The sequence below is a fragment of the Megascapheus bottae genome, unplaced genomic scaffold (assembly GCF_031878675.1).
Source record: "Megascapheus bottae isolate mThoBot1 unplaced genomic scaffold, mThoBot2.hap1 HAP1_SCAFFOLD_91, whole genome shotgun sequence".
Taxonomy (NCBI): Eukaryota; Metazoa; Chordata; class Mammalia; order Rodentia; family Geomyidae; genus Megascapheus; species Megascapheus bottae.
In genome coordinates this window covers 197250-221719 of record NW_028327688.1, presented here as the reverse complement: position 1 = coordinate 221719, position 24470 = coordinate 197250, and the positions used below count along the sequence as shown (strand labels likewise).

Genomic DNA, 24470 nt, shown 5'->3' with positions numbered 1-24470 from the left:
TGCATTTCAGAAGTTTCTGTTAGGAAGTGAGTGGAAGATAGAGATTTTCTTATTCAGGACTTGAGAGCATAGAATAAAGAAACAGATTTCTCATAATCGATTACTTCAAGCGGAATGTGCATGAGATTATGAACATGTGCAGTATCACTGTCGGTGAATGTAAGACCATGCTCACTCTGGTCTCTCTTTCTTTTTTTTTTTTTAGTAAGACATGATTTTATTTGTATGCTTGATAATCACACTCTATAGAACAGGTAACAAAAATAAAACAAAAGCTTTGTTCTTAAAATTCTAGGGCTGAAAGTCATTCTTTGGGAAGAGCTTCAGTGATTCCTCTGAGAAAAGAATGAAGTCTGGTGAGTTGAATGACCTCCTTCCCCAAAAAGTTTTTGTTGTTTTTCAACATGCACACACAGAGAGACACAAAAGGCAATCTAATTCTTTTATATAAATCCGTATCTTCCAGAAACTTATTCCCCCAATTTCATTATCTTTCTGCCTCACAGTCTTGACTAAAGCATAGGCTAATGTGGTCCTATCTTTACAACCCTTTACTGCTTTATTTATGTATTTATGATTCTTTGCTGCCTTCTAGCCTCAGTGCTGGTAACAAAGCATCTCACAAATCACGGAGTCCAGGATAAGAGGAGACAATTTAAAACCTCCCAGGAAGATTTTGGAGATATCTGTCTCTCTTGGGGGCTTGGTATTTCAAAGGTCAGTCCTGGGTCTCTCCATTTTGATGACTAATGTTAAATTGTTTTGACATTTTACAAAAATATTTAGCTATGCTTATTTACATAGTTTCATCCACAGAGCACACAGTAGGCACATATTTGTCGAACAGAATCCTTAGATGGATAAGAAAAAGGGAGACAACCCTCCAAATCTCCTTTCTCCCACATATTAAGAGCCCAATAAGGTTAAAAACTACAACTCAGTTTATACAAGCCTCTCTGCATTCCTTTTTTACTTCAAGCTATGTAGCTATGCATTGGTTTCAGAAAGAAAAGGATGACACAACCACACACTATGGGGAAATTCCAGGATCACTAAGAAAACATCATTATCCTAAATCACAAACACTTTCTTTTAATACTGGTTACTACATGGGAGACTGCTTAGAGTGCTGTTGTCTACCCACTTGCACAATTAGTCCCGGAAAGCCATTGCAGAACATGTAGAACCTAAAGATGCCACATCCTGGATTCACAGCTAACCCCTAACAGAAGTCTAAGGACTATGTCAGCACAGAAGCATTAAGTAGTACAAACGTGAGACAAGCGTGCAAGACATATCCCCCCACCTGATGGTCCTGGGGGTTGGAACCCAAAGAGGCTTATGCTTGCTAAGGAACCGACCCCGTTCTTCAGGTCGCGGGCCTTGAACACCTTGCCATAGGCGCCCTCCCAGATCTCCGCCACGCACTCATACTGCTGGTCCACTCGGCTCAGCCCTTCCTTCTCCATGCTGCCTGGAGCTGCATCGCTGGGGCCGGTGGGGGTGCGCTGGCCGGCTGGAGCCTTCGCTCCCTCGGTTCAGCTGGCCTTCGCCCTGCCCGCTCCGGCGCTCAGGTGCCTCGGCTGCCCGGATTCTCATGGCCGCCGAGACTGGATGGAGCGACCTCCCCACTGGCTGGCCTGGCTTGACTGTGATGCAGCAGCCAGGAAACTCCACCTGTGGAGTCTCCGCACCACACTGCTGCTGCCTGAGAGGAGCGAACCACCCATCCCTCCTCTTCCCTCCCCGAAGCTAAGTGTCTACCCCGACACCAAGGCAATCACATACTCTGCCAGGGCGCGCCTCTGTCCCCAGTCTGAGCACCTGCGGGGCCCAGCGGCTCTGGGCCTCCTGAGGACAGCAGCAAGTGTCAGTCCCTGTCTGCACTTGTCCTGGGCACGAGGAGCAGGTAAGGAGACTGGGGAGCCAGCGTCCCCGCTCCCTCCCCCGAGGGGGTGGGCACAGAGGCAGAGGGCGGAGGGACAGCAGAGGGCGCCACCCCAGCTGCACTGGGGGCGGTCTGGAGCCTTGGGGCTCCTGCCAGGGCTTGGGGGCCCGAAGTGGGGAGGCTGCCAGGGTGGTCGCCGGAAGTGGTGCTGAGGCTCAAGTGGTAGAGCTCTAGCCTTGAGAAAAATCCAAGGCTTTTTCTAAGTATGTGGTACCAAGTAATTGAATGTGCATGAGATTATTAACATGTGCAGTATCACTGTCGGTGAATGTAAGACCATGCTCACTCTGGTCTCTCTAATGTAATCTTTCTCTCTATCCACATTGGCCAAAAGATGAATTACGTAGACATTCTTTATACTTTGTGAACACATCTTGTCTAGACAGCACTCTAGTGGTAGAGTGCTTGCCTAGCATGCATGAAGCCCTGGGTTCAATTTCTCAGTGCAACATACATAGAAAAAGTCAGAAGTGGTACTGTGGCTTAAGTGGCAGATTCCTAGCCCTGACCAAAAACTGTCCAAAGACAGCGCCCAGGTCCTGAGTTCAAGCCCTAGGAATGGCAGACAAAAGAAAAAGGGAAAAAAAGAAAAGTAACTTGTCTATGTTGTTTCCTTGTCAGAGTAACAGTGCCTTCATAGAATGAATGACAGAGTTCCTTTCTTTCCATGTAGTGGGACATTATTGATACTTCTTTTAGTCTGGAAGAATTCTATAGTGAATCTCTTCATTCCAGGGCTTTTCATTACCTTGGCACTGTTACCTCTAGCAGTGAGGGGGTCAGGTGGTCTCCCTGCAGTTTCAGTTCTCTCAGATCTCACCCATGTAGGGGGAGGGGGGCCACCTGCTGCCATATGTGTTGCTGATTGCTTTCAGTCCCATCTAGCAGCCAGCACCCAGGGGCAGCAGATAGATCCTGAGTGCTGCTGACTCTCTTCCTTCCAAAGGCTTGGATGATTCTCCTCCAGGGATCCCAATCCACTGATCAGAAGGCACACCACTGTCCAGCATCTTGGAGCTGCTTTCATTTATCAGCTTTCAGAGGTCCTAGAACCTGGCCCCTGTTTCACTATGGAAACACTTTTCTTTATTGCCTAGGAAACACTTAGCTTTAATTTTTTAATCTATAAGTATACATATATATATATTTTTTTCAGAGCTGAGGACCAAACTTAAGGCCTTATACTTGCTAGGAAAGTGCTCTTCCACAGAGTCAAACTGCCAACTCCTTAAGAGGCTCTTAAGCAGGGGCTTCCAAGCTATTCCCATTGGATCTTTCAGCTCACCCAAGTCAAAACTTGTTCGTGTTTACTACTGGTTCTGGAAGCCATTTCCCCATTGGACAGTACATGTACACTGTGACAGAGTGTGCCAGACTCAGAGCTTCAGAATCGAACCTGGGCCTTGTTGGATGCTAGACAAGAACTCAACCACTGGGCAAAACTCCCAGCTGTAATATTTATTTGCTGTTTTTTCTTGCCAGTCCTGGTGCTTGAACTCAGGGCCTGGCACTGTCCTTGGGCTTTTTCAAGGCCAACACTCTATCCCTTGAACCACAGCACTACTGCTGGCTTTTTCTGTTTATGTGGTAATGAGAAATCAAACCCAGGGCTTCGTGCATGCTAGGCAAGTACTCTGCCACTAGGCCATGCTCCCTTTCTATCTTCCTTTCTTCAATGCAAATCCTGGGTCTTCGATGCAGGGCAGTGTTCCTTGTTTTTTTTTCACTCAAAGCTGATTCTCTACCACTTATTCCTCCCACTTCCAGATTTTTGCTGGTCAATTGAAAATCAGAGTCTCACGGACTGGCCTGTTTATCCTGGACTTGTGACATGATCCTCACATGTCAGTCTCCCGAGTAACTAGGATGTTAGGCATGATCTACTAACCCCAGCCCCATGAATCCTTTTAGCCATGTCTTCTTCAGACACTGTACTGAGGTCTCTTAAGACTCCTGGAACTGAGATTGCTCCTGTTTTCAATAGCTTCAAGTACTTAAGTCTTGGACAGAAGGCCCTCTTCCAAGATAATGCTTTCTTCAGCTTTCTGCAATATGAGAAGCTAGATTGTCTTATCCTTTGCTGATGTGTCATGTGTCCCATGCTGGGAGAGTCACTACCCTGCCAGGTCCAAACACTGTAATTAGGCTCTGAATAGAAGTCACTTCATTAACCAGGTTTGTCACCATATTACCTTGTGATGAGGATGGGGCCTCTAGACTCACTTCCCATGCAGCCAGGGCTAGAGCTGCAGTCTCTTACTTTCTACTGTCACATTCCTGTGTACATGCTCTCCCTTGTCCTGTCTGCTTTTCATAGGTCCTGGAGCCCTTGCTTTCCCCTTAGAACTTTTTTTTTTATTTATTTTGTCGGTAGTGAAGCTTAACCTGAGCTTTTCCACTCAAGGATATTCTTTAAGTCATAGCTTCCCTTCAGGCATTTTTGGTGATTAATTGGAGATAGAGTCTCACAGAGTTTCTTTCCCTGCCTGACTTGGAACTGTGATCCTCAGATCTCAGCCTCCTGGTAGCTTGGTTATAGCTATGAGGTGGTAGCACCTGGCCTTCTATTTTTAATTGTATCTCTGTATGATTACACACTGAACACTATTCTTTTACTTTTGACCCTTGAAAGTTCCAAAAGCAAATGCTGAAGTTGTTCCAGATGAAATCCTAGGATCTTTTTTGCCTTTGTAGGTTTCACACATGTATGAGGTTAGAGACAGCCTGCTTCCTCATTTATTAAGGTGGTCCTGATGTGGGGGCCATTTAAGATGACTTTTCAAAACACATATATATGCGAGAGAAACAAATCCACATTACATTTTCTGGATATTAAAAAGATGGCACATGTTTCACAGGACTACAGTCATTTACCACAGTGAGACCAAAGGAGGACATTTTTAGGAGAGGAACATGAAGGGGCAATGCCTCTGTGCATCAGATCATATAAAATAATGCTTATCTAAATGAACTCCAGCATGTGGAAATGGGGATTCTTTTTCTTTCTTGTTGTTTTCTTTTCATCTTCTTTCTTTGTGTATATATGTCTTTACCAGGTTAAAGAGAAACAGAAATGGCCAGGCAAACAGTGAATAAATGTAACAGTGGTATGTTTAACTATAATGAAAATGAACTACGAACTTGTGGATTGGGATGAAAAGGCAAGGGATAACATTGTCCAAAAAGAAATGTATTTAGTCCTTGACTGATATAACCATGGTCTCCTGTACATCACCTTTACAATAATAACATTTTGAAAAGATGGCATATAGAGCCTGGACTTTAGCTTAGTGGTAGAATGCTTGTCTAGCATGCACAAAGTCTGGGGTTCAATTCCTTGGTATCACTAAATAGAAAAAAATTTGAAGTGGTGCTGTGGCTGAAGTGGTACAGCTGTAGCCTTGAAAAAGTCCAAGGACAGTGCTCAGGCACTGAGTTCAAACACCAGGACTGGTCAAACTAAAACAACGTGGCATATGTCCCGATGGCAATGTCTCAGATCTTTAATTTTAGCCAATCAAGTTAGTAAAGTGTGCATCATTTTCAATTTTATTCATGCATAACTAAAGGTATGTATGGTTTTAACATGTTTTACTTTGTGATTGTGAGTCAGTCCCAGGGAAATTTGTTTATATGTACAAAATTATCTTGACTAGCTAGTCATTCCTTGTGTATTTGTTTTTTTTCTTTTATTTATTTATTTTGCCAATCCTTGGCTTGAGCTCAGGGCCTGAGCACTGTCCTTGGCTATAGCTCTTCTACCACTTGAGCCTCACCACCATTTCTGGCTTTTTCCTATGTACGTGGTAGTGAGGAATTGAACCCGGGTCTTCGTGCATGCTAGGCAAGCACTCTACCACTAGGCCAAACTCCTGGCCCCTCCTTGTGTATTTTTATATAGTTTCATTCATTAGTGTACTGAACATATTAATCCTTTGTTTTGACTTGTATTGCACCTAATTTTCTTTTGTCTCCTTAGTTTACACATATTAAACTCCTCCATGTGTTGGGTAATATTATTACAGACAAGGTTTTATTGGCTACAATACTTTGTGACGAGTGTTAGGACATAAGTCTGGAGTTGGGCCAGATGTCCATTAGCTCATTCCTGCAATCCTATCTACTCAAAAGATGGAAATCTAAGGACTAGAGTTCAAAGCTAGCCTAAGTAGGAAAGTTTATGGGTCTCCTTTCACCACTTAACCAAAACATGACTAGAGGCTGTGCTGTAGCTCATGAGATAGAGCACTCACCTTGAAGAAAAAAGCTACATGACAGTGTTCAGGCTGTGAGTTGAAGCCCAGACAAAAATACACGAGTCTGAAACAAATTATTTAGCCCTTGCTGACCTTGAACTTCAGATTGTGCTACATCATCCTCTCCATGCTTTAAATTTTAGGCCTTTGCCATTATGTAGGGGAAAGTGTTCTACTTTTAGCTTTCCTGTTTCAAGACAATTTAATTAATGTCTCTGATACAAAGAAATGAAGTACATGTTTCCCAATAGATGTCAGATTGTAGACTTGCTCTTACTGTGTGCTATCTACTGTGTCCTGAATGAATTTATGTTTTATCCTAGTAAGGATTCATGTCCCCTCCTTTGATCTATTTTGCCAGTCACTTTGTAGAATATCATCTAAACAAATTCAAAGTTCTTTTGTTCTTCCTCTGTTACATCATATTTTTCCCGTTTAGTTCTTTCTTCCTTTCTCAGGTTTAAGGAGTGCTAGATTTGTGGGTTTGTGGGGAGGAAAAAGTAACAAAGTACTATGTGAGAAGTACCATGTAGAAAAGATGTCTGGTGAGTATTTAATAACTGATATATAGACAACATAAGGTATCTTTTTGAAAAAAAAATAAGATGAGACTCATCTCATTTCTGTGACTTTAACTCTTGTTTTGGAATTCTTTGTGGAATATTTTAGGAGACTGTGAACTTTGAGGATGTGGCCATCAATTTTACCCTGGAAGAATGGGCTTTACTGAGTCTTTCTCAAAGGAAGCTCTACCGAGATGTGATGGGGGAAATCATTAGAAATCTGGCCTCTATAGGTAAATATTGCCTTACTTAACCTGTGAGCTGTTCCTGCCCTGAGTGATGCTGCATGATTTGGAATGAAAAACTGAACATGTGGGTGAATAGATGATTATAAATATACTGTGATCACATTATTCATGATGATAGTTGCATTCTTAATATTTTTTATATTGTTGAAAAATCATTGATTTCTATGTTTGCATTTTAGAAAAGAAGAAAGAAAAAGAAAAGACTGAAGTTAACTGCAAAAATCCCAGGGAGGAAGTAAGGTAATTGCACTAACCAGAGATAATACTATGCAGAGTGGCAGGAAATTTTTAAACCAAGCTGCTATACAAATGCACACAGATAGAAATTGATTTTATCTTAGAAAATTTTCCTTTTAAACTGTATACAAATGGAGCTCCAAAACTAGAAAATTCAGGAATCTAAAAAAATATGCCAGTATTGGGAGCATTTGGAGGACATCATGAAAGCTCAGGAGACACTTTCTAATGGTTTCCTAGTTTGCAAGCAGTTCTCAGTTTCTGTGTGTGTGTGTGTGTTTGTTTTTCACAGAACTCAATTTGTAGAGAGAGTGTCTGAACATGAACAGGGCAGTCAGTGTGAAGAAGCCTTCCAACAGGATGTGGAAAGCATTTTGAATAAGAAGACTCTACCTGGAGTAGCACCCTTTAATACCCATGTGCTTGGAGAAACCATCCTTACTCCTTCCCCCATGGGTATGCCCTTCAGAGCTCACACAGGACAGACAGCCTTTGTGAATCAGGAATGGGAGAAAATCCCCACCACTAATAAAGAATGTGGGAGAGCCTGCAGGAAATCCCATCAGGATCAAACTGGCCATAGAATGCACCATGAGGAAAATCCATTTGCAGCTATGCAATGTGAAAACTCCTGTAGCCATTCTTGTGTTTTTCACAGACATGAAGAAATTGACACTGAAGTTGAACCCTGCTGTGAATGTCTGCATTGTAGAAGACCCTTCCCTAACTCCACTACCCTTCAGGAGCACAAAAGAACTGTTCACACGGAGAAACCCTATAAATGTGAGCAATGTGGGAAAACCTTTCCTTTTTCTAGTTATCTTAAAGCACATGAAAGAACTCACACTGGAGAGAAACCCTATGAATGTACGCAATGTGGGAAAGCATTTGTTTCTAGCAGCACCCTTGGAAGAGATGAAAGAGGTCATACTGGAAAGAAACCCTATAGATGCAAGCTATGTGGGAAAACCTTCCCTTCCTCTCATTACCTTAAAGCACATGAAAGAATTCACACTGGAGAGAAACCCTATGAGTGTAAGCAATGTGGAAAAACATTTGCATTTTCCTGTTTCCTTCGAAGACATGAAAGTCTTCACACTGAAGAGAAGCCCTATAGATGTCTGCAGTGCGGGAAAACATTCATTCTTCCTCGCTACTTTGAAAGACATGAAAGAATTCACACTGGAGAGAAACCCCATGGTTGCAAGCAGTGTGGAAAAACATTTGTTTTTTCTAGTGACCTCGAAAACATGAAAAGTCTCATGCTAGAGGGAAACCCAAACCCCATGGATGTAAGCAATGTGGGAAAACATGCTCTTCCTCTAGATCCCTTAAAGAACATGAAAGAATTCACACTGCAGAGAAATGCTGCACATGTGTGCAGTGTGGGAAAACTTTTGCTTTCTCCTTTCTCCTTCGAAAATACGAGCAAATTCATACTGGAAAGAAACCCTATGAATGTAAGCAGTGTGAGAAAGCATTTGCTCTTCCCTATCATCTTCAAAGACACGAAAGTATACACTCCAGAGAAACCGTATGAATGTAAGCAGTGTGGAAAAACATTTGTTCTTATTATCTGAGTATGAAAAGTTCCAGAGGTCTAGGCATGAACCTTTGGTTTCTGGCTTGTTTTGCTCTTTTGAGACAGCCTCTCACTGTTAGTGTAGTCCTGGGTAGCTTAGAGCTAGTGATTTTTCTTTAAGAGGAGAAGCTGTTTCCTGTATATCCTTACAGTTGCTATTGCTATTTCAGATCCTGAGATGCGGAGAGCTCTAGGCATAGATTGCTCTTTTTCGACAATGATAAACCAACCCAGGAATAGTGCCCAGTGAACCTCTGTATCCTGAGATTTGGGAGAGTAGCTGGCTGGCTGTTGAAGTACAGGCATCTGCCAAGTCTCCAGCTAGGGATGGGATTCCTGGGATTTCCAGAAGAAAGTGGACAAATACCAGCAGCCTGCCTGGAAGATACCAGTCTGGCAGCTGAATGAGGGGTGGATGAGGAGGTTCTGGTAGGAATGTACCTCAGTCTTTTATTCACAATGGGTCTCACTAACCCAGGGTGATATGAAACTGCAAAAGAAAGCATTAATTTTGTACTACTGAACATGTAACTTTTCTCTCCGTGTGTGTATAAGTGTGCATTTGTGTGCGAGTGTTACGTGCACACACACAAGTATGTGTTGAGGCTTGAACTTAGGAATTGGGCACTGCTCCTTAGCTTTTGAACTCAGGGCTGTAATTCTACCTCTTGAGCCACATCTTCAATTCTGGCATATTTTGCTGGTTAAGTTGTGTTGAAACTCAGACTTTTCTCCCCCAGGTGGCTTTGAACCTCAATCTTCAGATCCTGACTATCTGGAATTACATGTGTGAGCCTCAAACCATCGCTTTTGTTTTATGTTTGAATATGCTCTACCTAAAACCATAAGAAGGAAAAGCATTGACTGTTTCAAACATGAACAGGCTGGGAGCTGGTGGCTCATATCTGTAATCCTAGCTATGCAGGAGGCTGAGATCTGAGGATGGAGGTTCAAACCCAGCCCTGGCAGGAATATCCATTGACTGACACTCTTATCTGTAATTAACCAGAAGAAAGAAGAGGAAGAAAAAAGAGAACAATTGGAAAGAAAATCAAGGAGGAAAGAATGAAAGCAAGCAAGTGTGTGCTCAGATAGTAGAGCAGTACCCTGGCTACCATGGCCCCCTGGGACCCATGCAGGCTTGTGCACCTTGGGTGTGATATGGAAGGCCATGGGATTCCCTTCCCTCCCCCCCATCCAGTAACTGATCCTGGCTGTTCCTACCTTGCGCTGAAGGGAGCAGCATGACAGAAAATACTGCATCTTCCTAAAGCTCCCAAGCGCATCCACTAACCAGAAAGCAGATCAAAGCAATTTCCAGCCAAGGAACCCAAGGCCTCCTCTCCCACCTTCCCATGTGCAGAGTGGGTGTGCCCGAGAATGGGGGCGGAGGCCAGAGGAAGAGGGTGGGACAGCACAACCCCAATGCCAGTGCCTCCAGCCAGTCTGCTAGGGTCTAGGGGCATCCTCACTGAGGACTGAGCATTGATGGTTTAGCTAGATCCTGCCAACCACTAGATGTCATCCGTGAGAGAGGATACATGATGAGCTGCTTCCTGTAAATTACCCACAGGGGCAGCACTAGTCCTCTAGATCACATGTGTGTGTGTTTGGGCTTGATCTCAGGGTTAGAGCTCCATCCTTGAGCTTGTTTGGCCCAAAGCTACACCTATCACTTGAGCTATGTACTACTATCAGCATTTTCTGAAAATAAGAGTCTCATGGCCTCTCCTGGCTGTCTGAACCATAGCCCTCAGATCTCAGCCTCTTGAGTAACTATAATTGCAAGACATGAGGGGCCAGTGAGTGCATGTTTTCAAGGTCTGGTGTGTGTGTGTGTGTGATCCTGAAAGTTCTTCGTCACTGATGATCGTTATGTGGGTGGGGGTGACTTAGGCCCTCTTTTGCACTGCGTTCCCATAGGACCCTGTGAACACCTCTGCTGTAACATTTAATGCCCACGTGCCTGGTTTCTCCTCCAGTGAGTGCCTCAGGGACAGCGACAGCAGCATTGTATCCAAACCATCTAGAAAGGGATCATATTTTGTGAGTGAATTCAACTCAGGTATTAAATAAGTAAATAAAATTTGTAAGGATTTGATTGATAGCATAATACTCTTCAATGCACTTCCATGAAACTGGAACCTAGTAAAATGAGGAGAGATACATAGGGTTGAGGGAGATGGGGAAGAAGGAGACAATTATCAAGGTGCAGTGTACTCATTAACTCATTGGCTGAGTTAAAACCTCTTTGTACAACTAATTAGAAATAATCACAGAAAAAATAATAATAATCACATCGGCTCCTCTCATTCTCCTGAGGTGGAAAGGTAATCAGATGCTTGGCCTCTCAGTTGACAAAGTGGCATGACAGTTCCTTGTTGCCTGCTCCTTGACCTTCCCTGCACACTGTCTTCTCACTTTGTCCCTCACCTGGTTCGTAGTCCTCTTACCCTGGCTCAGCCTTTCTCCATGCTATGTTTCCGCATCCCTATTATATTAGTTATCCAACTTTGCCATTAAACACTACCACAGAGATCCTAAACACAGGCATTTATTTCCTCACACTTGTAGCTTCTGTGTAGAAAGCTAGGTTGGGAGGACTGTAGTTCTGGATCATCACAGGCAAAAAAGTTCATGTTAAACTTCATGTTAGCAGAAAACCTGGGCATGGTGGCACCTTCCTATCATCTCAGCTATTGGAGGAAGAAGAATGTAGGATCACTGTCTAGCCACACTAGAGGCAAACATCAAAAATAACCTCAAAATAATCTCAAAATAACGATGCAGAACTAGGGTTTTCTGTATGACCAGGAGAACTGGTAAAAGCAAACCTGAGGCCTCCATTGTTCATTTTGCCCCAAAAGAGAACTTGGCTGAGTGTCTTTTTCAATAAAGAATTGTTGGAAAAATCTGTCTTTCTGTTTTCCTATCCATCCATCAATCTGTCTACATACATTGCTTGGCTGTGAACATATTTCCCATTAGTAAGAATTAGTGGGTGCCAGTAATTCACACTTGTACCAGGTTTGAAGCCATTCCAGGCAGAAAATTCTGAGATACTGTTACCTCTAAATAAGCAAAATTCCAAGGGTGGCACTGTGGATCATAAAAGCGCAGCAGTTAAAATAGAGACAGGAGAGATGGAGAAAATGAAAAATATTCTACTGAATGTTCACACCTCATTTTTTCCATCCGTGCACAATCAAATTTATAGCATGCCATCTTTACCAAAGTGAATGTTGGAGCTTTTATATTTCAGTGAAACAATGAAAATATAAACAGTTTACCAGTAAAACTGTCTATATTTAATGACTTCCGGGCTATATTGAACTCATTTTTATCTTTAAAAAAAATAGACTGGCTGACATGGTAGAATCTCATTGTCACCATGGGTATAGTCACTAAAACTTTTCTTACCATACAGTTTCATCATACAATATACATAGTAGTCTGAATTATTGTGGAAAAATTTACAGATAAAACACTAAAAATAGAATAAGCAGATCATCCATATTTATAACTCATTCCAGTGTATGTGACAATTTTTCATATTTTTTTCCCAGTCTTCGGGCTTCAACTCAGGGCTTGGACAATTTCCTTAGGCTTTTTCAATTTTAGCACTCTACAACTTGAGCCACAGCACCACATCTGGCCTTTTCTGTGTATTTGGTACTGAAGAACCAGTTCTCAGGCTTTGTGCATGCTAGGCAAGCATTTTACCCCAACACCACTCTCCTGGCTTCTATGTGACAATTTTAACACTTGGGTGAAACCAAGTTTATGGGTACAAGATGGCAAATTACAGCCTGTGATGCCATGTAATTGAAAAACATCCCTCATCTGTTATGTCATCTTTTTCTTATTTCACTTCAGCCAGGGATTCAAAATGGTTTTAGGACCACAGAAGTGAATATTGCTTTTCCACTCAAAAGTAGAATCAGTAAGGCCCAACATGTGGTTCATAATGAACAGACAGGCCTTTCCCAATGAAGAGTAAGTTCTGTTGGTCAGCACCCCAACTCATAAGGGAAGAATTCCCAAATTGTTCAATTGCCATGAGATATTGTGCAATGGCATTTAATAAGAAGAAGCTGTGCTGTGGACTGAGGACACAGCTGTGTGGTAAAGACTACCTCAGCACCACCAAAAACTGAACTTAAAACCAAAGGCAAATTACATAATAATTTCAGCAGTTAACATTCAAGTATATTTGAGGATATCAGATTGCTATATTACAAACTCATACAGTCTGTTAAAAATCAAATATTATACTTGTATGTATTTTTCAAAATTGTCTCTACTTGTTCCAATCAGTTGCATTTCCTGACCTAGAAAATAGTGGGAGTGTGAGGAAATGGTAGATGTCTTAGTTTTTGTTGCTATAATAAAAGACTTGACTCTGAGAAGTTTATGGTTCTGAAGGCTGCGGGGTCCCAGCCCAAGGCTGTATATCCAATGAGGATAGATGCATATCCCTCGTGGGTAGTGGATGGAGAGGCAGTGAGGAAGGGAAGGAGCCCTTTTAGGAGGAACTCATTCTTAAGGTTCTTCATCTGTAGCACTGACATTTGCTCATTCTTTAAAGGACCAGCTGCCTAGGGTAGTTTATTAATTTATGGCTAGCAGATGTGGATTTACATGTGTTCAGAAAAGGGCTTGGCATTGAGATAGAAATACAGGAAGATGGGACAGGAAACTACCTGTTATTCACACACACTGCAGGCAAATGATGACCTTACAAAACAGAGGACATGAGAAAGGTCTTCCTTCAGCAGTGCAGAATTAACATGCTTCATTAGTGCAGAATTAACAATCAACCCTGGAAATAGCTAACAATTTATAAAACTAAGACAGAGAATCCACTTGTTTGTAAGTAACTCAGTTGTTTCCAAAATTATGGCTCAAAAATTCAAATTATGCAGTACCAATTTATGATAGAAATCAGGCAGAATGTTGATGACGCTAACTAAAGTTACCCATGTGTTTACCACCCGTGTCTTATCTGAGTAGTCCCAACTGTAAGTGATATGCTTCCTGTGACATTTGGAAGAACTTAATAAAGAAAAAAAACAGCATGCCAATATATCTTAATAAAGAAATGACATGCCAGTGGCTCATCCCAATAGTCCTAGATACTAAAAGGCTCAGGGGATCAGGGTTTGTAGCCACCTGGGGCAGGTAACAAGAGAGCACTATCTTCAGTTAACCAGCAAAAGGCAAGAGAATGGAGGCTTGACTCAAGTGGAACAAGACTAACCATAATCAAAAAGCCATGTTTGAGCCTCAGATTACAAGTCTTAGCACACACACACACCATATTAAGAGCTTACCAGTATAACCCTCATCCCCAAACCAGACAGAGATTCATCAAAGAAGGAGAACCACAGACCTGTTTCTTTGATGAACATCGATGCAAAACTTCTCAACAAAATACTGGCCAACTGTCTACAACAACTCATCAAAAAAATTATACACTATGATCAAACAGGTTTCATCACAGGGAGGCAAAACTGGTTCAACATACGCAAATCGATTAATATAATTCAACACATCAACAGGAGCAGGGACAAAAATCACATGATTGTCTAAAGAGATGCAGAAAAGGCATTTGATAAGATCCAACACCCCTTTACGTTAAAAGCTCTGGAGAAACTAGGAATCCATGGAACATTCCTCAATATGATAAAGGCTGTGTATGACAAATCCACAGCTAGTATTATACTTAACGGCGAAAAGCTAAAGCCATTCCCTCTAAAATTAGGAATGAGACAAGGATGCCCACTCTTGCCACTCCTCTTTAACATAGTATTATAATTCCTAGCAAGTGCAATAAGGCAAGAAGCAAGCATAAAGGGGAGCCAAATAGGGAAAGAGGAAGTAAAACTTTCAAGATCTGGTGGGCACTAATTATGGGATTAGCATTTGCAGAACTGACCATGGTCTCCAGGGCTATGGTAAATGTAAGAGGCGTCTAAGGTTCCTGCAGTACTGTATTTGTATGTGGTGTGACCCTCTGGGAGAATGGGAAAGCACAGAGGAGAAGCACTCAATGAAAAACACACAGGAGTGATTTCCCACTGAGAGCAATGCAGTGGGGAGCATCTCTGTATGGCAGACTGTGTAGCCCTCATTCTACTTTAACCTAAGGCATATTCGTGACCCTAATGCAACAATAACACATTGGTATTGTGTAACAATGGTAAGCAGTGGTGGTGTAAGTAATCTAAAAGACCTCAGAATTCAGGTGCTGGTTACTCAGTCTAATCCTGGTTACTAAGAAGGCTGAGATGTGAGGATTGTGGTTCAAAGACAGACAGCCAAGGCAAAAAAAAAGTCCATAAGTCCCTCACATCTTATAAGATTCTCAGAAAAAGACAGTAATGGGCTTATGGCTTAAGTGGTAGAACACTAGTGTTAAGCAAAAAGAAGCTCAGGGACAGAGCTCAAGCCTGAGTTCAAGTCCCAGGTCAAAAAAAGGATAAAAGACCCCTGACATATTTAGTTGTCCAAACTTCATCCTCCTTTCAATGTGGTGGCCCTACCTTCACCCTCCATTTGATGTATATTTTGTATGGAGAAATACTCATAATATGGCAATTCAGACTCTTCCAAGACTGATTCAGACAACTTAGAGGAGACATTAGAATCATCTGTTCGAGTAATTCACCTACCATCTGTCGAATGTAACTGTAACCCCTCAAAACATTATAATAAAAAATAACAAAAAGAATCATCTGTTCCATTTATTTGGTGTGTGGTCTATAAAGTAAAAGTAGTTCAAAATGTGTATGTATTTCTGTAAGTACTTTCAATGCCATATATCAAATATATAAATATGGTAATTATTTATCTTTTTATATTAGCACTGAAGATACTTCTGAAATGAACACATTTCATTAAAGGTTAGAGGAAAAATTAAGAAGCAAATATATAAGATAAAGACATGACGATATTATTTTAGCTATATATAATGGCTACTATTGCTTTTATACGTTCTACTTTTTTATTGTAATTAATAGAAGGGTTACACTTATATTCCCCAGATAAAAGGTGCATTACTTCACATACATTGATACCCCTTCTCATGTTTTTGTCCCCCTTTCCCTCCTCCCACCCACTCCCCTCATTTTGTTTCCCCCTTCCCTTTCCTATTTCAAATAAACAAATAAATGTATATACCATATACCAAATAACAAGGTAAGATACTGTAACAATATGACAAGGGACAACAAAAGAGATGGGAAATAACATAGTACATTTAGAACAGCAATCACATATTATATTTCTCTTGTTTCCATATCCTGGAGGTCCTTTCATTTAGCCTCATCCTATGTAGCCTTTTGTAACTTGGTTTTGAGCTAATTGTAATCCTCTGCTAGGAGAGTCCAAGGTTTGTACTAATTATGACAAATGAGGGAAACCATTGAGCTTATGTTCCTTTGGGTCTGGATTACTTCACTTAATATGATTTTTTCCAAGTCTTTACATTTCCTTACAAATGGGATGATATCCTTCTTTCTGATGACAATGGCTACTATTTCTAAATTATTTTTTCAATATTAATTAATACTGTTCAGTAAAAAGGACCTTGTTTGAACTGGCTTTATCATTTAGGCAATTTCTTCTTGATAAGCATTGAAAACAAGTGTTGTCGCTGCTATAGTTGTCAGGTCACTGGTCATGTCCTTCAAGCATGTGAGTATGGGAAAACCTTGCAGATACACAGAACTACGGCTGATGGGAATATTTCAGCAAGCAATTAACTCAAGAACATCCCATGAGCTTTGGAAGATAGGGTATCAAATACATAATTTTAAAAGTACTACTATTTCACTGGTATAGAATTAAATATAAAACATTTTCAAGAGAGGAATTGCTTATATATAAAAAGATGATATTCCCATGATAAGAGAATTCCTATATAGTGACTTAAACAAAAGAAAAGGTTATGCCAGCTGGGCTCTGGTGATTCACACCTGTACTCCTAACTACTTAGGAGGCTGAGATCAAAGAATCAAAGTTTGAAACCAGCTTAGGCAGCAAAGTCTGTGAGACTCCTTTCTGCAATGAACCACTTAAAAATCCAGAAATGGAGCTGTGGCTCAAGTGGGAGACTGCTAACCTGGAACAAAATAATCAGTGCCTGGGCCCTAATTCAAGACTCAGGAGCAACCCCAAAAGGAAAAACGAGAGCTCTGTCCTAGATACACAAGGACAGAAAAGCATATTAACCTATGCATTAAGGAAAAGCTTTCAGTGAGAAGAGAGTAGTAAATCATATCAGAGAGTTCAATGGAAACTTTGTTCAGTACATTAGATTTAATGGAGCAAGTTTTACCACAATGTACAACTTTCCCCTATGAGAAAAAATTATAATAAGCTTTAAGATATAAAGCAAAAGGGCAATTCTTTGTTTCTTTGGTTTTCAGATTCAGCCAGTTCCAATCATTAAAATGAGGGCCCCTTACTCTTGCTCAGCTTTCTAGACCACTCCAGGGCTCTACCACTTGAGGCACAATGCCTACATCCGTTTTTGCTACTTATTATGGACAGGGAGTCTTCCAGACTGTTGTGATGAATTGGCCTTGAACTTGGACCTTCCAGTTCCCAGCCTCTTGATTAACAAAAGTATAAATTGTGTTTGGTAGGAAGATATTTCTTTATTCCGGTGGTAGGGCTTGAATTCTGGACCTGGATGCTGTCCCTGAGCTCTTTAGCTCAAGGCTAGTGCTCTACCACTTGAACCACAGCACGACTCCCAGAAGATATTTCTTTATTATTATTATTATTATTATTATTATTATTATTATTATTGTAATGTATAGAAGGATTACAGTTACATTCACCAGATAGTAGGTGTGTTGCTCAGAAAGTATTTCTTAAATGTGAGAAATATTTCCTTCTGCCATCATTCCTTTCCTATTCATTATGACAACACAGATGCCAAGGAAATGGGTATCTTTCTAGCTGCCTCCTGCTCATTCCCTGACTGTAAGGATAAAATGATGAACCTAGGCACTCTCTGCTCTGCGTCCCTGGAGGCATGTCTGTCAGTATTCTTTCTCTGGAGGAGCCATATCTCAATATGAATGTTTCCTCCTACTGGTATTCCTTTCAGCCACCAAGAAAAATCCTTCTCAATTCCTACATTGAAGGGATTCTGGAGACAATTCTTTGCTGATACAACACTACAATGTAAATATGCATCCTGTTTGTTCACTGATTAACTGTTTCTCCAGCGGTAAATTTTCAGAAGGAGAAATTGATTCAGTGTCTATACATAGCAAATATACAATGTAACACAATTTTATACATAATTTTATAAATAACAGAATTTTAACATGGCATAAACGACCAATTCCTATGTTCCTACAGGATATGTGGATTAATGGTTTCCTTCAACTTGGTTATAGTCTCTACAGGGTCTTTTATCTGTGTATACTCACAGCAGAATGTCCAATGTAAATCTATGCTAAGCTGTATTTACATCAGTCTATAAACACTTGATTGTATTTTTTTGATTCCACTCATTAAAATGAAAGATTCTGTTTGTTTTGCAATATTAAACACCCTTTCAATTATCTCCTTCAGACACAAGAAGTTAGGTTATGTCAGACTCTTATCTCCCTCAGTCTATATACTGAAGGTAACACTTGGACACTACATGGTATATTTACATCCTTATCTTGGGTATTAATGATATTCATATGAAATTATGACGTTGGAGCCTTTAGAATTATTTTCATTTGGTAAGAAGCTAAGGGTTAAAAACAAAATAGGATTCTTAATTCCTACTGCTCTGTAAGTCTGATTTGGATTTAAACTTTATCATGTGAGGCATATCAGAAGCACAAATCATAATCACATTTTGAGTATAAATCCAAAGAAGAACACAAAAACATAAAATGTCCATAGAAAATGTTAATTTGAAAAAAATGAAAAAATATATGTGCAGAAAGACTTAGAGAAGAATGGTTAACACAGGTGCAGTGACTTACATCTATAATCCCAGCTACACAGGAAGCTGAGAAGTGAGTATGGTAGTCCAAGGACATCACAGCAAAATATCACAAGTTTCAGCTCAATAAAAAGCTGGATGCTGTGGCTCACGTCTGTCACGTGGGCTCTGCGAGAAGCCCAGGGGGCCCATGCCGGTTCTGAGCCTCCTGTGGGACATGGAAGGCTGTGGGCCTTGAGGGGCCCTGAGGAACTAGACTTGGCCTGATCCTACCGGGCGCTGAAGTGAGCAGCATGGCAGAAAGGTGCTGCATCCTCCTGAAGCTCCCAAGTGCATCCACTACCCAGAGAGCAGAGCAAGGAGGTTTCCAGTCAAGGAACCCAAGGCCTTGTCACCACTGTCCCCTATGCAGAGTGGGCATGCCCGAGAGTGTGGGGGTGGAGCCCAGAGGAAGGGGGCAGGGACAGCACAGCCCCAATGCCAGGGCCTCTGGCCAGTCAGCTATGGTCTAGGGGCTTCCTCACTGAGGGCTCAGCATAGGATGGGAGAACTAGATCCTGCCAACCACTGGATGTCATCTGGAAGAGAGGAGACAAGTTGAGTCGCTTCCTGTAAATTATCCAGAGCTGCAGCACCCCTCTCTCAAACTCTGTTTTCGTGTGTGTGTGTGCGTTTGTGTCCTAAGGGTTGAACTCTGAGCTTCCTTTTTTTTTTGTCAAGGCTGGCTTTAAAACACAATCCTCAAATCTCAAGCCCCAAACTAGCTCAGATTCAGGCACTGGGAACTGGATGTTTGAATTTTTAACAGACTACTTCACCTAGTCTTCCTTCTAAAGACTTCAAACCGGGAACTGGGATATCCATATTGCACATTTGGAGGGGCTGGGAGTTTGGCCTAGTGGTGAAAGTGCTTGCCTAGCATGCATGAAGACCCGGGTTCGATTCCTTGGTACCACATATAGAAAAAAAGCCAGAAGTGGTGCTGAGGCTCAAGTGGTAGAGCTCTAGCCTTGAGAAAGTCCAAGGACAGTGCTCAGGTCCTGAGCTCAATCCCAGGAGTGGCAGAAAAAAAAACATCTGGAAACTGAGGCACAGAGAAAACAAGTAACAATTCAGGTGGCAGGGATTAACAGCGTTGCTTCCTATTAAGCTTCCTGGTCTCTGTGGCTTTCTGAAAGGTCTGACCCAGCTCCTGATTGGTCTACGGGCTTCTGTTCCTGCACCCCCTTTATAGGAAACACTGTGTACACTGGGATGTGATCGTTCTCTGTGTGGTTGTCATGGGCACTGTAGTGTGCTGAACACCATCCGGGGCCTCCATCTTCATGTAAGAAGCACCTACCTTAGGTGTGGCAGCCAAAGTGTTCCCAGATATGGCCCCGCAGGCCCTTCTGCATTACAGGTAATCACATTCTGGTGCCCTGGCATCAGGTGATCACCACCTATGAGCCAACCCTCCTGTGTTGGTACACCAAGACCCAGAGGAGAAAGATTCCTCCATGCCCATCCATGCTTCTGAGATAAGATTTGTGCTCTAGAGTGCCAAGTGTCAGTAATCCTAGCTACTTAGAATGCTGATATCTGAGGACAGCCAGAAAGAAAAGACCATAAGACCAAAATATCCAAAACCCAGAAGTGGAGCTGTGACACAAGGAGTAAAACACTATCCTTGATAACAAAAACTAAGGGACAATGCCACAGGCTGATTTCAAATACAAATATGAGCACAAACAATAAATGGAAAGAGAAAGGGCAGACTGACACTGTCTAAAAAGAAGTGAACCTATGTCAGCGGGGCACTAGTGGCGAATGCCTGTCATCCTTGTACTCGGGAGGCGGAAATTGAGGATCACAGTTCAAAGCCAGCCCAATTAGTAAAGTCCATGAGACTCATCTCCAACGAATGACCGGAAAACCAAAAATGGTGCTGTGGCTCAAAGTGGTAAAATGTTTGAGCAAAAGAGCACAAAGGCAGTGCCCAAGCCCCCTGACTAGTAAAAGTTTGAAAAGAAAAATAAATGCATTCATTATCTGACTTTTGTAGCTGTAACCTTGTGTATATCACCTTTATAATAACAATAACAAATAAAACTTAAAAATAACCAAACAAATGAAATTTCCTCCCTGAAAGGATTACTGCCTAATACATCATCACAGAAGAGGGCCTGACAGGAGGCAAAGGGCAGCTGGTTGACCTGCAGGGTCACTGTTCAGTGCTCTGGTTCCTGCTCTGCCTCATGACAAAAAACCCAAATAAACAAACAAACAAAAAAAAACAAGAGGAGGATTTACAGGGAATGACAAGGAGTGAATTCTTCCCCATATTGTTTATGTCCACATGGTTTCTCACCATCATGTATAGTTTGATTCCCAAGGCACTTAGACCAAAGACACTATTCACACAAAGTTTATGCAAATAGGTTTTTCTCTTTAGTGTGAATTCTTTCATGTCTCTAATGGTGAGAGAGTTGTGTGAAGAAAATCCCAGACTGCTTACACATATAGGGTTTTTTTGTCTGAGTTCTCTCATGTTTTTGAATGTAGCAGGGATGAATAAATATTATTCCACACTGCTTACATCCTTAGGATTTCTCTCCAGTGTGAGATTTTTCATGTCTTCAAAGATAACTAGAAATAATGTTTTCCCACATCACTCACATTGAAGGGTTTCTCTCTAGTGTTACTACTTTATTGTGCCTCAAGTTAACAAGACAAAGAGAATGTTTTTCCACATTGCATATATCTACAGAGTTTCTCTCTGGTGTACATTCTTTCCTGTCTTTTAAGGAAATGGGGAAGAATGAAGGTTTTCCCACATTGCTTACATCCATAGAGCTTCTATCCAGTGTAAGTTCATTAAAAGACCCTGGAAAAGGGGAATGTTTTTTCATATTGTTTACATTCCTAGGATTTCTCTCCAGTGTGAATTCTTTCCTGGGCTTTTAAGGTAAGTAGAGGAAGGGTAGGCTTTCTCACATTGCTTATAACCATTGTGTTTCTCTGCAAGATGAGTTACTTTATGCCCTTGAAGGATACTGGAAACTTCTCTGTCTCCCTCTCTTTCTCCTTCTCTTTCTCCCTCTCTCTCTCCTCTCTTCCTCTCTCTTTCTCTCTCTCTGTCTCTCCCTCTCCGCTACCTCTAACTAAGTATTCCCTGAAAAGAACCAAGGGAAAAATAGCGTAAGAGATTTATAATGTTCAAATGAACCCCTTTGAGAATCCAAAAGGAATTGTGGACTGAATCATTAGTCTTTACATTTAACAGCAGAGAGCCTATCAATGCCATTTCTTATTTGTGAGATTGTCTTATTTTCTGACTGTTATAATAGACCTTGTTCATTATCTCCTTTAGAGCATTTTTAATATCAGATCTGAGTGTTTTACAAATATTGCTTTCATCAAGTCTTTGCTTCTTCTACAGTTTTCCTTTTCTTTGATCCGCTCCTTTTGAATTGCTATGATAAGTTTTTCTCATGCCTAAATTCAAGGCAAGTATGATAGAATGATGTAGCTCTTTATATTGACAAAGAAGTTTAATATGATTTAGTTGTTTATATCAGTTGGGCCAGCTACTTGTCACACATAACATTTCAGTTCAAAACTTTAAAGAAAAAGGATGAAAGGTGTGATTTTTAAACCATTTTTTTAAAACATGGGTCAATTTCAGAAAGTTCATGATGGTGAATTTGACATGTTATATGTATAGAAAGATGATAATGTATTGAAGAAAAGAGTCCCATGAACTGTTTTTCCTTACAATTCTGTCTTCCTTAGATTTGGCTTCAGACAAAATGACTTGAGATTGCTAATATTACTTGTTACCACTGCAGCAACCCTTCATTTTGGAAACAAGCTTCTGAATGTGTTATAATTTGAGGTTCAACTGCCTTTCACAAATATCCTCACACATCTGTTGGAGCAAGGACTATAACACAATTGAATTTCAGAGTTTTTTGAGACTTGATTCCTTTCTACTTAAAAGGAAGAAAATTTGGGCCGGGAGTTTGGCCTAGTGGTTGAGTGCTTGCCTAGCATGCACGAAAACCTGGGTTCATATTCCTCGGTACCACATACATAGAAAAAAGCCAGAAGTGGTGCTGAGGCTCAAGTGGTAGAGCTCTAGCCTTGAGAAAGTTCAAGGACAGTGCCCAGGCCCTCAACTCAAGCCCAAGACTGGCAAAAAAAGGAAGAAAATTTGAGGCAAATAAAAAGAGTGATACTCTTGCACTTTAGTGGGTTTCAAAATGGAGTCAGTAATCAGAAATATCACTATTATATAGATTCAGCTTATGATCAGTAAACTGTAAAATCTTATCCTAAACTACCATATACCCAATTCATTACTATGATATGACTTTAGTTTCTTTTTTTGTATAAAAAGTACAATATTCATATGAAACAGGATAAAGAAAGAAAACTGAAATGTGCTTTTTGATGGTAGTGCTTTTAGATATTCATTTCATGTAAAAATGTCTCTGAAATGCAGCATTAATTACTAGAATGTTCTCTTGGCTCCCATCATCTCTGTTTCCTCTCCCCTTATCCTATGTTGCTCTGCTCCTTTGCTTTTGGATGAAGTATTTTCTATTCTGACATGTCTGGAATCACATAAATGGAAACAGTCAAACAATCTGTGGTTACTTTTGGCATTTCCTTCCCACTATATTCACCCAGTGAACTTCACGTGCAGTACTATCAATCATGAATAAAAATAATTTTCCTATTTTGGAGAAGTTTGGGGGAGAATGGCAAAATTTTATTTTCTATCATTGCCCTCATATCTGCCATGCAAGTGGCTCACACCTGTAATCCTCGCTACTCAAGAAGTTGAGATCTGAGGATCATGGTCCAAAGCCAGTTTGGACAGAAAAAATACCCATGAAATACTGATCTCCAATTAATCACTCAAAAAGGGGAAGTGGCACTGTAGCTCAAGTGGCAGAGTACTATCCTCAAACACAAAGAGGCACAGCACCTCGGCCCTGAGTTCAAGCCCCACAACTGACAAAAAAAAGATGCAGGCATAAGATGATTGGTAACAGAATATTGTTGAAAATGAGGAAAATAATATAATGAAACTATAGCTAGTGTACTTTCAGTGGACTCTGTTTCCAATGAGGTTCTGGATTTGATGTTCTTTTAACCGTTATTTGGCCTTCTACAGCTAAATTTCTTTACAGATACAAGCTGGTGTATTTCAGGTGGAAAGCTGCAGTGCCTCTTGGGTTCCAGATACAAGCATTGTGAACAGTTCTCTGGAGGAATTATGATGGAGATGCAGTCAATGAAATGGAAAACCAACTAGATGAGAAGACTACAGGTCTCATGACCAGTACAGAAGGGATTTCCATCCTAAATTAGAGAGCACACTCTTAGGTTAGGTCCCAGTAGTCTTTTATGCTGTGACTCAACAAAGGACTTCACTGAGAGGAGCAGTTTGGGACTTATCTTTACAATGTCTTTGATGGTTACCTGCATGCTCATTGCTGGCTACATCTTTGATATTAAAATTTAACTCTTAGGTTAATGGAGCTGCGCTGTAGTTTATTCTTTATTTTCTTGGGTAAACCAATCTGTATTAGAAATATGCAGTGATTATACCTGAAATGTGTCTTAGCTGGGCACTGGTAGCTCACACCTCTCATCCTACCTTCTCAGGAGGCTGAGATCTGATG

At 41.0% G+C, this 24470-nt stretch overlaps 1 protein-coding gene across 6 annotated transcripts; it reads left to right on the top strand.

The window, feature by feature from the left end:
• The first annotated feature begins 295 nt into the window (after window positions 1–295).
• LOC150039502 (zinc finger protein 627-like) lies at window positions 296–24326 on the top strand. Of its 6 annotated transcripts, XM_090327786.1 has the most exons (7): window positions 296–356; window positions 596–717; window positions 6874–7000; window positions 7195–7255; window positions 7545–8035; window positions 8334–8794; window positions 10758–11746. In XM_090327786.1, the coding sequence occupies exons 1-6, from the start codon at window positions 347–349 to the stop codon at window positions 8504–8506; spliced, it is 984 nt and encodes a 327-aa protein (XP_090183912.1). In that variant the 5' UTR covers window positions 296–346; the 3' UTR covers window positions 8507–8794; window positions 10758–11746. The 6 variants fall into 6 exon arrangements, with proteins under 6 accessions (XP_090183912.1, XP_090183913.1, XP_090183914.1 ...); XM_090327787.1 differs by lacking the exons at window positions 8334–8794; window positions 10758–11746 and adding an exon at window positions 23976–24326; XM_090327788.1 differs by lacking the exons at window positions 8334–8794; window positions 10758–11746 and adding an exon at window positions 23960–24326.
• The last annotated feature ends 144 nt before the right edge of the window (window positions 24327–24470 follow it).

Coding starts and splice junctions, on each gene's coding strand:
- LOC150039502 (XM_090327786.1), top strand. Junction 7,001..7,194: donor TAGAAATCTGGCCTCTATAG/GTAAATATTGCC, acceptor TTTGCATTTTAG/AAAAGAAGAAAGAAAAAGAA. Junction 7,256..7,544: donor AATCCCAGGGAGGAAGTAAG/GTAATTGCACTA, acceptor TGTTTTTCACAG/AACTCAATTTGTAGAGAGAG.